Raw genomic sequence first — 14161 nt, 5'->3', positions numbered from 1 at the left:
GGTGACTCTTGAAACTTCCCTTATTCCGAATTACTTAAGACAGGAAATAATCATATCCCCTGTGGTTAATGTGGTTAAACTGAAAAAAACTTCTAGTGATGAAACTGTAGCTAGAAGAGAGATAGATAGATAGATAGATAGATAGATAGACAGAGACAGAGAGATAGGTGCAGACAGAGATATAAGATTATTCACATTTCTTAAGCTCAATTTATAAGGCAAAATCATTCTCATTTATGCATATTTTGGATTCCACCAGAATAATTTAAAAGAAACACACAGTTTCAAAGAGTTGCCAGGAGTAGGTGGGTAGGGAATTGGCATTTTCATCCATTTTCCAAAACATTCAGTCTCACTTTATGAATCAATTTGAAAAGAAAATATTCTGTTTACAGTAATTTCTCCCAAAGTTTGTTTTGTTTTGTTTTTTATGATATTCATATCTCATGCACAGTTCCCATTTTCTAGGCTGAGAATGGTTGAGTATTTCTACATTTGGTGGTCCCATTTCACACAGCTATGTTGGGACAACTTACAAGGTTTTGCATTTGTCCACCATTTAATCAGGCATGAAATTGCCCAGGTTTGTCAAATTCAGGGTAAAATAACTAAAATTGAGTGCCAGTTTTGAAACGGTAGCCAAGCAGGTTAGGCGTATTCAAATCCCAACTGACTTCAGATGACTGTGAAATCGGATGGGTTCAATTAAGTTTTATTGTGTCAGTCTGCACAGTGTTATAGCTCATGTGGAGGGAATCAGAGCACGATGAACTCTGAGTCAGTCTACAGCTGACTCTCCAGAGCACCCCATAACCATACTAGCTGGGAGGCGAGAAAGGAGGCACATGGAGCAGAAAGCAGACTGCTCTCCCACCAGGACAGGGATGACAGTAAAAATGAAGGCTCTTTCACTTTGGCTTTTAACATGCACAGCTGTTTCTGGCACTCTTCCCACCCACCCAGAGAAAGACAACAAAGAAGATGCAAAGCTTGTACAGGTAACTGCATTTTCCATATCTGAGATCTATCGAGCCCTCTGTTTTAGACCTAATCTGTGTGTTCCAGCTGCGCAGCAGCTTGCTGCTTTTCTGAGAAAATGCTATTGCATAGAACTCTGTTACCCAAGATTTACTAAAGTAGGATATATCTGTACAAACTGGAAATGTCAAGTAAATAAGAGTCAGGGCAATGTTGTCCGTTTCTGTTTAGCTATGGTCCTCAGGAAAACATCTGTGTGCTCCAAAATCACAGGCAGAAGGTTTTGTCAGCAACCTACACAAACAACATCAGTCCTAAGGTATTTGTTTAAGAAACATATCAAAATGTGAAATGTGTTTGCCTTTTTTCCCACTAGAATTATTTGAATAAATTCTATGCTGCTGAGACAGATCCAAATCAACTTGGATGGAAAATAAATGCTGAATCCACAGCTGAAAAACTTCAGAAAATGCAACAATTTTTTGGTTTGAAAGTGACTGGAAAATCAGATAATGAGACATTGGAAATGATGAAGAAACCCAGGTGTGGAGTTCCTGATGTGGGTCTCTATGGCTTCACTCTGCCTGGATGGAAAAAAACCAAACTGACATACAGGTAGTATTTCAGAAATTGCTTTCTGAGTTTAAATTTTAGGTTTGTGGGTATCCATATTTGCTATATTTAAATATAATTCTATAGCAATTGTTTCCTGTTGGGAATACAAAAATGTTTCACTCTCCACAGCTATTAGCTGTGCATGCTCCTGAGAGAAATTTCTGAGAACCAAGCTGAGTATTTTACATTTACTGGTTTAACCATATTATTGTGCCTGTCATGTATCACTCCTGACAAAAATTCTGTAAGCCAAACAGAAACATCAATTGCCCCCTGTAGAGGCTTCATTATCTTTAAAATTTGCTGAGACAACAGTGTAGTAGTCACAGAAACCTGAGGAGATAACTTTCCTTATGCTCAAGTGACAACCTCCTGGCTAAGGGCCATTTTAAGAAAAAACTGGTAACGTGTACACAACTATTATTATGGAAAAGACATATTGGACAGTTATCACATACCTTGAACTCACTCAGCCCAAGATGAATCTTGGAAACTATTTGTTTACAGGTTAAATTGCTTCTTGTTTTTTCTGTTCATCATTTTAACCATATTAGGAATTTTTTTTTCTGCAAATACTAAGTATTATACTTGCATTCTCGTAACTGTAGAATTGTGAATTACACACCAGATATGAGCAAGGAGGATGTGGATAAAGCAATGGAGAAGGCGTTGAAAGTGTGGAGTGCTGTCACTCCACTGATTTTCACTCGCATTCAGAAGGGAATAGCAGATATCATGATTGCTTTTGGGACCAAAGGTAATATGATGACTGCATTCAATGGTCAAATTAATTAATAGATTTTTCAATAGTCATAACCTAAGCTCAGTGTTGTTTCAACTCCATATTATTTAGCTCATGGACAGTGCCCTCGCTATTTTGATGGCCCCCTTGGAGTCCTTGCTCATGCCTTTCCACCTGGGAATGGTTTAGGTGGTGATGTACACTTTGATGAGGATGAAGACTGGACCACAGGCTCAGCTGGTAGGTTCAAAAAAGGTTTCTAAAGTGTTATACAGATGAATAAACTCCTTTCTGACTTTATTTAAGTGAAGGAAGAGACTGAGATGCAACATTGCATTAACCATAAGAGCTGTTTGAGGATATTGCAGGTCATCATCCAATAGGGATACTTACAATGGCATAGACATAAACTCACCCTGATCTACTCTAGTTCTTATTTAACACTGATAAAAATACCAACAGGACAATCCTTTTCAGGTAGGAATGCCACAGACAAAGCCACTCTTACCTGTGGGCTGGTGGTGGCCCATGTCCACCAGAGCTCCACAACCCCTGATAAAAGCTTTCCCCTCCTGGTGCACACCAGGCTTGGCACTACCATGGCCTGTGCTTTCAGCAGGCCTCAGAGGACATCCCCACCACCTAAAAATCAATACAACCAGCAAGGTTAATGAAGAGTCTTCCTGGGTAGGTTCAACAATACGCCACAGAGAGGGGAACACCAAGTGCCCAACAAACCATGTGGTCCTCTCAGCCTCCAGGCTGGCCATACAGCACATACTGCCTCTGACAGGTCCATCAGTACACAGACACATTACCCTCTTGTACGTTTCTTTTCTCATCCAGTTTTTGAGATGGAAACTGCAACAGAAAAATCATGGTCAGGAAGAGCAAGGAGAAAAAGAATAGGAAGGTGCTGTAAAACCACTGCACAAGGAGAGTACGGGTTTATTGTGGTGGGAAAAAAAGAGGGATGAGGGATGGACATGTCATGTGATTAAATGTAATGTTTTCCCCATCCTGGGACTGAATGGGTCAGGCCCAGTTTTGCTGCTGTTCCTCAGCAGCACAGCTCTAGCAGCCAGACATTGTAGAACTCAGAGCGCTTGGAGGACTCGTGAGAGGGGAGGACAGACTGGAAATATGTGTGGAAAAAATGAGGCTTTATTTTGTTTGGTTTTTTGAGAAATGAATGTCTTGGCTTCAGCCAGCCTTTCTTAAGCAATCGATGACCAGTCCTCTCCTCTGCCACAGACTTGTGATCTTCACTAAATCTGTTGACATTTCTGGCTCTTGGTCTGCAGAGCAGATGACCATTCTTCCCTAATTCAGAAATGCGTGTTACTTGCATGTTGAAGGAAATTCTGTTTTTAGTTATTTGTTGTTAACATATTTCACTGAGAATAAGCATGCATAAGAATAACATTTTAAAAATTTATTTTGTTTGACAAATCTATAAAGAAACCATATGCTTTAAAGTCCCAATGGTAGGAAGGTAAAGTGTTCTGCTAACATTTTATTTTTTCCTTGTCTATTCATGATCTCACCTTTCTTTCTCAGGTTTGTAGGAGGGAGAGTGACACACAGAGTGACACTTTGATACCTGCAGTGAGCACAGTGTGTTGTCCTGCCTTGCCCTGGAGAGCTGTTTGTTTGATCTGACTCACTATCTAATCTGTTCTACCTCAGTCAGGAAACCCTGCCAGGACATTCCAAAGAGCTGCACCCACACTCACCCCCAGATGTCTACTCATGCCACACACATATTTTCAGTAGCTAACAGAAAGCAGGAGGGTCAAAAGTCTCTCCCTTCTCATAGGGGAAGACCACAGTCTTGTCCAATACAAAAATGTGTTCACATATATGCATTCCCTAGTGAATGTCAATATATTGTATGAAAACTGTCACTGAGCAATAGCCTTGCTGTGGTCATTATCAGCCATTTGATGAGTAAAATTTGACTGATCTCTTCTCTTTATCAATTTCTTAAGGTTTCAATTTGTTCTTTGTTGCTGCTCATGAGTTTGGCCATGCCCTGGGTCTCTCCCATTCCAGTGATCAGAGGGCTCTCATGTTCCCCAATTATGCCTATGTCAACCCCAGTGAATTTCCCCTCTCTGCAGATGATATAAGTGGCATTCAGTCCATTTATGGTGAGTAAAATCCATGGCTTTAAAAGAAACAGTAAGCAGAGGGGAAATAATCTCTTTCACAAAGTTTCACCATAAACTTAATCATGTTGTCATAATATTAAAAAAAAGCAAGGTATGGAAACCTTAATATTTCTTTCCAAATCTCCTTTCCAAAATGTCTCCCTTAGGATCTCCACCAAATGCCCCAGACAGAAGGCCAACCACCCCCACCTCACCTAAAACCTGTGGCTCTCAGACGTCTTTCGATGCTATAACTACACTCCGACAAGAAGTCATTTTCCTAAAGGGCAGGTAAATACTGGTATGACATTTGTCTGCATGGGGTTTAGTTTTTCTTGATTTATACAAAGACTGAATACTTCCGTGGTTCACATGTTTACAGGATTTACAACAAGACAAGTGGATTTCAATTAATGGAAATAAAAGTTTTAGCAAATATTAGTTATACTAGTATTTTTAGAGGACCCCCTGAAAAAACATGCTTCATTTTTTCCCAGAAAACACCTCAATCCCAATGAGACCTTATTCCCAAATGTATAGATGGTTACACTGAGCAGTGACTTGACTAAATGATGCAAATATTTCCTGAGAATCACATAAAGGTTTGGTTTGGAAGGTACCTCGAAGATCATCTAGTTCCAACCAGGAACACTTCCCACTAGACCAGGTTGCTCAGAGCCTCATCCAACTTGGCCTTGAACATTTAATTAAGTATTTAATTGATTTTACTAATTTAAGTAATTAACTAACTAAGAAATAAGTATGTTTGACAATACAGTTGAGCCAATCACCTTTGCAAGCCCAAAATCATCCAGGGAACTAATCTGCCAAAGAGGTTACAGCAAGTCCCACCTGGGCTCCTATAACCCTCTTACTATATGGTACAGCAACAACCTGAAATATTCAGTTGCTTATAATTGATCCCACTTATCAATCAGTACCAATGACATGCCAGAAAGGAGCTAGAATAAAAAAAAAACCACTTCCCAGTACGGGGAGTTATTTCTGACACATCAGTCCAGGTAACTCCACTGACAAGAAAAAGCTTGTAAGTCCCAATGTTGTTCACAGTCTTTTGCACATATAGAAGTTTCTGTGGTTTATTATGTACTACAAAACCTGTTTCATATTTAAATCAGGCACTTATGGCGGGTCTATCCTGATAACTCAGAAGCTGAACGTGAATTAATTTCTGCCCTCTGGCCAAATCTACCTCCTGGCATTGAAGCTGCATATGAGAACACAAAAGATCAGATCTTACTTTTCAAAGGTGACGTATGAGATTTTCTTTAATTTTTTTCTTAATTTGATTATGTGGGAAGAAAGGATGTGTGCATAAAATTTACTTTTCAAATAAATAAAATAAAAACTCAGAACATTTCATCTAGTTTTCCTACAACCTACAATAAAGGAGTGCATTTTACCATTTACTGTCTGAAAATGACTGGTGAAATGAAATATTTTAATTTCTTTTAACAGGCAACAATTTCTGGGTTATCAGCGGCTATCGGGTGTTGTTTGGTTATCCAAAGAATATCAACACACTGGGCTTCCCTAAAGGTGTCAAGAAAGTTGATGCAGCTGTTTGTAATAAAAATACAGGAAAGACAGACTTTTTCATAGGTGACAAGTACTGGAGGTAAGAAGAATTGAAAAATGTTTTCCTACAAATGATTCCAATATAATCTGAATAAAAATTAAACCTTTTAGATAACTGTATGCAACTAGATAATTCTAGTAATTCTACTTTTCATAGAAGTGTTTCTTTGACTTCTGCATGGGGAGAAGAGTACAGCTTTGTGTTTGGAGAGCTTAAGTGTGTTCTGAAGTGGGAATTCAAAATATGGATGCGCTTTGATACATTATGCCTGGAAGCTGAAAAAAAATCCAGCATCTAGAGAACTTTTACAAATACACAAGTGTCTCTAAAAATTAAGGATAATCTACTTCAGCAGAAGGCTGTCTGTGATGGCTTGTGCAGGATTTCTCTGGTTTCTGAAAAGTCCTGGATTATTTTATCCCTTTTAGAAAAAGAAAAGTGAGAGCTCCTTTCCTGTCTTTGACTGGTTAACACCGGTTTTCAACATGTTCCCTCTAAATCCTATTCTCACACTGGCATGAGTGAGTCCTGATAACCAAAGTGCAGGCAGGTGGAAGAAAGAAGTCAGCTTTGGGAAGCTGAAAGATTCCTTCTGTGTGCAAGGACAATGGCTGCAAAGGTCTTCCTCAGGCAACCGGGGCAAGCGTGGGTCACACAGACTTTATCGTGACTAATTGTGGGGTTCCTCAGTGAGACATAAAGTGTCAGCTGGATGCTGAGATTCCTGTGGTTTCCTGTTTTTTAGTTTTGATTAATTTGGGTAGAGTATTTACAATATCTTGCATTGTTATATTACTGCCTTGGTCACAAGACAATAGCATGCAAAAAAACCACAACACCCATTTCTTACCTAGTAACTCATTCTCTCAGCTTCATGTGCCTGTGAAAAAATATTTCTTGTATCCAAGGAGAAGTAAAACAAAGGCTTTGTTTGCTTGTTTGTTTTTTTTTTTCCTGAGAGAGTTCCTCAAATCTGGAAGAACCTTTTAGGTTCTCCTTTCAGCTGCCTTAATTTAGCCCCATCTCACAAAAATTGTCCTGGCTCAGTTAGGAACAACTTGATTGTACTAGAAATAAGCCAGCTTCCTTGCCTCCATCTAAATCTGTCAGCTAATACAGACTATGTACAATATCCTATTGAAGTCTAAGAGGAGGAGTCAAAATTCATTCTGTAAATATGTGCAGTCACTACAGCAGGAATCAATCTGTCCTGTTTCCGTGCACTGTTATCAATAGAGGAGGTAAATCCCATCTCTGGAGTCAAAAATGTGGGTCTTCCTTCAATTTTTCTCACCTAAGATACTTCTTTGGAGCTGTACCTGTCTTTATCAGGAAACAAGTAGCAGCCTCATGGAAAACACAATGGCCAGCACTCTGCAGCCATTTGTGTAAGTAAATAATACAACTTTCTGTTGCAATCCCAGTGAAACCAACTAAATTGCAGGTGCTGGCCACCTTTAAACAGCTGCTTAACTCTGTGCAGAACTGATGTCTAAATTGTGTAAAATTGCATGTCTCCCTTCATATGACTTAGGTTTGACGAAAACAGCCAGACCATGGAGAAGGGTTATCCTAGACTGACAGTCAGTGAATTTCCAGGAATTAGCCAGAGGGTTGATGCTGTTTTTCAACAGAAAGGTAAATGAAATAAGCTTTTCAGTAAAATTGGTTTAGTTCTAAAGATCATAAATTCTGAATTATGATGGATGTCATTATTTCTGCATCCTGCAAAAGACAGAAATGAAGAGATGCTCTCCTGTGTGCACAAAAGGGATGGTGCCTGATTTGTCAGAATAAAGCTATTTCTTGTGGTCATAACATAATACATTATTTTTTCATTTCCAGGATTATTCTACTTCTTCCATGGATCAAAACAGTGGGAGTTTGACCCTATTGCTAAAAAAGTTATCCGGGAAATAAAGAGTAACAGCTGGTTTAACTGCTAGTATCATTAAACTTTCTTACATTCAGCAAAAGACAATAAATACCATTCCAGTGATCTCAGAAATTGCTTGTATGTACACTGCTCTACAGAACAGGCAACAGGACTAGTTTTCATAAATGCTTTTCATGTACTTTAATAAATAAACATGTCAGCTCAAATTTTATCTTCAAAGACTAAAACAAAATTGCACTTTTCCTGTAAGTGGAAAATGTACAAAATAATTTATTACTTTATACTCCAGATGATTTGGGCTGTTTTTAATATTATGGCAATAAACAGTTTTAGGTTGATGGCACCTGTTTTCTGCTTCATCTGTTGAAGGCATTCTACACTTCCAAGGTGTGAAAGGCTGCAGGTTAATATGCTAATATCCCTCCAGCATACAATGCTTGAACTTTGCCTCTATTCTCTCCAAAGAGCAAGTTTCTTTTCTCTCCATCTGTAAGATACAGGCTTTTCATTAGTCACTCGCTTTTCTGCTTTCTGCAGAAGATGCATTTTCCTGCATCTTGTCCTGCTCTTCCTTGGCTGTTGCAGCCTTGTCCCTTTCACATCACAATAGTATTTTGCCACCAAAATCGCCCTAAAGTCCCAATGTCTAAATATATTATCTCACCCAATAATCACCCTGATCTGTCTTTATAGCATAACAATTAACGTTTCATCAGTGGCCACTTTTTCTGAAGCTATGAATGGCATCCTTCACAAATCAGCCCTGCCCTATTCAAGAATAGATTCAACTACCATATCATGGAGCACAGCCATGTGCTAGCACTAACCATGTGCTTTAAGTGCACATACATCTGACATTTATCACCACCATTATTGCCACCACCATGGAAACTCCTCATAAAATCAGACAAAACCTATAGAGCCACAGTCATATCCTCTCCAGGTATTTCTTTTACATTTAGTTCTGGAAGCAGGCCCAGAGCACACTGCCAAATGGCTGGCCATACTGCCTGCATGGCTGGGGATATCTGAGAACCTGGTCTCAGTACCGGTTTGCCCTCCTGTTCCCTGGTTCTCACATATTCGTCTGTTTTACACACCTCTTGCATGCTTTAGTAAAATGTTTCTTTTTGCTGTGTATTTTTATAGCAATGCAATGACCTCAGCCTGAACCTTGCCCACCTGATTTGCTGTGAACAGCCACAGTACCACTGTGTTGCTGCTATTGCTATGAGAAACCCACTGGCTTTGTTCCCACCAGGAAATCAAAGTAAAGGCTCAAATGTGCTGTTTCACTTACCTACAGGTCTAATCATTGTGAACACCATCACAATCTAGATGCCTAACAAAATTTAAGCTTAAAGTGTGGTGGCATGGTAGATATTTGAGGGAGATTTGTCTGACTACTTTGGCTTTCTGTCTAGCTAGGTGAGTTAGGGAAGATCCCTGTACTGAGAGGAAGAAGTTTTCTACAACATTACTCATCTGGTCTCGTCTCGTCTCGTCTCATCTCATCTCATCTCATCTCATCTCATCTCATCTCACCTCATGTCATCTCATCTCGTCTCGTCTCGTCTCATCTCATCTCATTTCATCTCATCTCATCTCATCTCATCTCATCTCAAACACTATGCTGGGGCAAACCAGTGTCTTCAGGCTCCAGAAAAAAAATCTCTTTGCAGGGGAAGGCTATCCAACTAGCTTTCAGACAGATAAGGCTGTGGAATTTAGAGTGTCCTTGATGGGTATCTTTCAGGTTTTCGTTCAGAATAGGACATCCTACTTTTCTCCTCTATGAAGCTTTTTGACAAGTTACAACAGCAGCTTTTTATTATCACCACAAGCCAGTGACAGAGTTGTCTGAAGGCACCTGCTTGCACTCCCACTGTGGAGTGATTGTGATATCCAACACAAAAAGAGCAGAATATGCTGGAGGCAGGTGGAATGGAGACCTATTTCTGTATTTTCAGGCTGCTTAAACTCTTCTCCAGCGTGCAATTAAACTGATGGCTGTGTCGTAGAAAGCAGAGTTTAACAGCACAGTTGCAGAAGCTGCCAAGTTACACCCAAGTGTTTATACTCAGAGGCAAGATTACTCTTTCACACACAGTCTGCTCAGTGTGTAATATGATTGTAATTTTAACTTCAAGAAACGTTTAGTCATTGAGTCATAGAGGAGATTATTCAGTTCTTTGCAACACAGGCAAGTTCCTCTGTCTTCAGATATATAAACAAATATCATAGTGACCCTGTGCTCCCTCTTTTCCCAGGTGAAAAATTTTTCAGAATTTATATAAATCTCTTGTCTTAAGGCAAGTTAATCTTTAACAGCGAAATGTAGTTAATGAAGTTTCCTGGCTGGCAGCTCTGGCATTCTGTTAAACCAGTGTGCAGTTCATGTCCACAGGTCACCTGTGAAAATAAATAAAGCAACTAGTATTGCTTTTCCTTTATTAGCAAAGAAGGCCTAAAAAGTCATTCCCAACACAGAAAGACTTGACTTCTGATTAGTGATAACAGCTTGGTCACTCAGTTTTCCCTCTTTGACTGTCATTTCATTGGAGGAATAGGAACCAGAATAGGAGTGTCAGAACAGAAATCCAGTAAGTGAAGAGTGCTTACTGATGGTCCTGTCCTTCTGTCTCTGCCAGGAGCCTGGACAACATGGGATTATATTTTGCTCCTCACCATATCCTCCCACAGCCCTAAAGAGCCCCCAATACCACTTCCCTCATCTCATACCTCCTATAGCTCTCATAATGCATATCCTCCTACAGTATTTAGGTATCTAGCTGAGTAATCCTGTGTACTTACCCATGGGGTGGCCAGCACTGGTCACACAGCCTAGCCCAGGGATGAATTATCTGTCTTCCCACTAGCAGGGGTTTTTCTCCTCTAGCCAGCTGCTATTTTCCACAAAACCTGTAGGAACTGTGACATTTCAGTTTGGCTTGGAAAAATTGGCCTCCAGTTGCTGTGGGACCAGATGGACACACAGACACACAGAAAACAGGATCCCATGTGGTCAAGCTAAAATAATTTTCTCAGTGTTTTTACTAAGCATTCTTCTTGCTTTCCACTGCACATTTCCATTCACTTTTATAATATCGTATTCCCCCTAATGTTGACAAGAGGAGTTTGGGAGAGCAGGCAAGGCAAGGCAGAATTGACACATAAAACCAAGGAGACAGCTAATCCACAATTTCATTCCAGTTGTTTCATATCACTAAGAAAAATGGTCATTTGTTTCTCATCCAATTAATGTTTTTTAACAGCTGTTTTTCAAATTAATCGTAAGATAATAAGATGATGAGACTGAACTGAAACGAGGAAATTATGCATCCTAATGCAATGTGTTACTGAGGCACACAAACTACAGCATTCCTGGTAGATTGTCCTGAAAAGTCCTGCTCATTTCTTTGCCTACAGGAACCTGATCTCCTGACACTGGCATGGGAACATTTCAGCTAACAGAGTGGGCCAGGAGCTGTGGATAATCAAATACTTGGTAGAACAGAGCTTAAAAGCAACATCGTACCCTTTCAAGTGAGCAGTTCTCCCCTGTGCTCTCAGGTGACAGACAGATACCTCAAAAGCCTTGAGAAAACTAATATTGAATTTTTTAAGGGTTTGGTACCTTAAAGGAAGACAAAAGACAAGCATGGGAGCTAACCTATAAGGAAAGAACTTGCTATTACCTGGATGTACATAACCACTCTTCCCTGCACTTGATCATAACTTCATGCCCCTTGTTGCAAATTGCCCAAGTCCCAGTAACAGGAAAGTTGTGTTTAAGCACTGATAGCCAACATGCTCTTTACACAGCTTATGAAGTTTGAACCTTTTTGGACACTGGTCCTTCAGACGTGCCAGAGCCAAACCCAAGGCAGAGAACTGAAACCCAGTACAGACATTGCAGGTGCCGAGACAGGACGTCAACACGAACTGAGGATGAGGGGCACAGTGCAGATGAGAGGCCTGGCCAAAACAGGGAGAGCATTTTTCTGAGGTCGACACACACAGGCAGAGAGCCTTGAAGGGTGAACGTTTTTAACGACAGCCATCTCAGTGACCTTACTGAGTCACCTGCACATGTACTTTGTAGACAGGATCTAGAGGTTTGAGATGTGGGTTCTCTGGTTCTGGTTGTGAATCAGACTTTTTCATGGTCTGCCTGCACTCATTAATTAAATCAGCTTGGGATAAGGGGTGTCTCTTGGATTTTTTCCTCATGCATCCCCGGGCTTCATGTGTTTTTATGATCTGTAAGCACTGTACCTTGCTAACTTTGGGTGAGTGAATGGACATAGATCCATGTGTGTGTGTGCTCCTTGAAGTGCCTTTCTCACAGGCGTGTGTGGGTCTGCGCAGGCTCTGCAGGGCTCTGCAGCCTGCAGGGGCTACGGGAGCAGGGAATGCTTGGAAATACCTTCTCTGTATGATAGGAACAAATGCTGCTGGTGGAACAAAGGGCCATACAGCCTCCACTTAAATGAGGAGCACAAGGTTTCAAACTATCAGGTAAAAATCCAACATAGGCTCCTAAAGTCTAGATCTGGGTCTGGGGTGGGTAACTCAGCCTTTGGATATTGTGATGTGGATACTGTGACTGTGGATACTGTGACTGTGGATAATGTGACTGTGGATATTGTGACTGTTTGCCTTGGACTATTGAGGGTGGTGATTACTTTTGGAGCAGTTGCTGCGGATATGGGAGGTTAGCACAGGCCCCCCGAGAAAATGCTGCTTCTTGCAACAGATTGGAGTTGTGAGCTTCACTTTGCCAAGCACAGCCTGACAATTCCCATGGACACAGCCCACGGGGACCTGCCAGCGCTGCCCGCTGCCCCTGTGTCGGACCCCCCGAGCTGGGAGTAGGGGTTCACATCTGCGGCCCCAAGGCCACAGCTGTCGGCCAGGGCTCACAGCTGCAACCCCGCGGACACAGCTGGCACCCGACGGCCACAGAAGCCACCCAGCGGTGACAGCTGGCACGCGAATGTCACAACCAGCACCACGCAGGAGATGTCGCCCAGGGGTTCCAGCAGCCACCCTGCGGTCACCGCTGCCACCTAGCGCTCACAGCTGGCACCTCGCGCCCACATCTGGCACTCCGCGCCCACATCTGGCACCCCGCGCTCACAGCCGCCCCAGCCTCTGCTCCAGGTCGGCTTCCGACAGCTCCGCTCCTCAGACGCTTAGTTTCAGTTGTGAAGCTCCGCGGCTCACGACTTTCTAAATAAGAGTTTGCATAAAGGTATTTTATGGAGAGAAAAGTATGCGAGGAGAAGCACTTAGATCTGAAAATGAAAAATGCTTTGTTAAATATACTGTTAGCGTAATTTAAATTGAATAAACTGAGCTGTGTGTCTGCTACGTTGGTGGTAATTCAAAATCACCAAAGAGAAAGCATATAGAAAAGCACTGAGAGAGTACTGGAAACTGTGTTCTGAAAGACTGAGTCCCCTAAATTATCAGCAACTGTTACAGGAATTGGTAAAAGCTGTTTTTCCCTAGACTGAACGGTTTGCACTGGTTTGGATGAAGAATTGATACATAAAAATGCAGGTATTTTCAAAAAAGGAATACTTACAGACATATGGGAAGTGTCATTATTGGACAGAACAATTTTGTAATAAAGATGAAAAATATATAGTTTACAAAAAGCAATGAAAAGCATTTTTCAAATGTATGAGTAGGCATATAATGCAAATATGTATGCATATATTTACCTCTAGCTATGTTTCAGGCTATCACCATTATTTTTATAACAACTGCTTTTGATTTTCACCCAAGATTATAGAGGAAATTATTTACTCAGTAAATATATGAACTCTTTAAATCATGATGTAATTTCTAGTTTGGTTATAATTTTCCAAGTAGCTGAACAGTGCATTTATCACTTCATACTACTGCAACCAGGATTACTATGAACAAACCATGATTTTAGCGCAAGATAAATATATTTAGTGTAAGGAAGTAAGAAAAGTTTACACTGATCTCAGGAGCAGACCAAAGGTATGTTCTGGAGCAAAATTCTGCAAGTCAACAAGTGCTTGTTTATGGAGATGTACAGAGTATGGAAGGAGAATGACTATTAGTAAAGACATCTTTTTGATTTCTAAGTGCAATCAACTCTTTCCTCATTTCTAGGAACACAGTGCAGCCTGTGTACA

The 14161-nt window shown here is 40.8% G+C and overlaps 1 protein-coding gene across 1 annotated transcript; it reads left to right on the top strand.

Moving 5' to 3' along the window:
• Positions 1 to 767: 767 nt before the first annotated feature.
• LOC116439566 (matrix metalloproteinase-27-like) lies at positions 768 to 8328 on the top strand. Its single transcript, XM_032099256.1, has 10 exons — positions 768 to 998; positions 1355 to 1593; positions 2202 to 2350; positions 2447 to 2575; positions 4327 to 4488; positions 4656 to 4779; positions 5628 to 5758; positions 5968 to 6127; positions 7623 to 7726; positions 7934 to 8328. Exons 1-10 carry the CDS (start codon positions 846 to 848, stop codon positions 8032 to 8034), a joined length of 1452 nt encoding a protein of 483 aa, XP_031955147.1. The 5' UTR covers positions 768 to 845; the 3' UTR covers positions 8035 to 8328.
• The last annotated feature ends 5833 nt before the right edge of the window (positions 8329 to 14161 follow it).

The sequence above is a fragment of the Corvus moneduloides genome, chromosome 2 (genome assembly GCF_009650955.1).
Source record: "Corvus moneduloides isolate bCorMon1 chromosome 2, bCorMon1.pri, whole genome shotgun sequence".
Taxonomy (NCBI): Eukaryota; Metazoa; Chordata; class Aves; order Passeriformes; family Corvidae; genus Corvus; species Corvus moneduloides.
This window is presented reverse-complemented; position numbering and strand designations above follow the sequence as displayed.

Bases quoted from the DNA above. Each gene is read 5' to 3' on its own strand.
- LOC116439566 (XM_032099256.1), top strand. From the start codon at position 846: ATGGAGCAGAAAGCAGACTGCTCTCCCACCAGGACAGGGATGACAGTA. The intron at 999-1,354 runs GTAACTGCATTT...TTTTCCCACTAG, and splicing joins AAGATGCAAAGCTTGTACAG to AATTATTTGAATAAATTCTA. The intron at 5,759-5,967 runs GTGACGTATGAG...TTCTTTTAACAG, and splicing joins TCAGATCTTACTTTTCAAAG to GCAACAATTTCTGGGTTATC.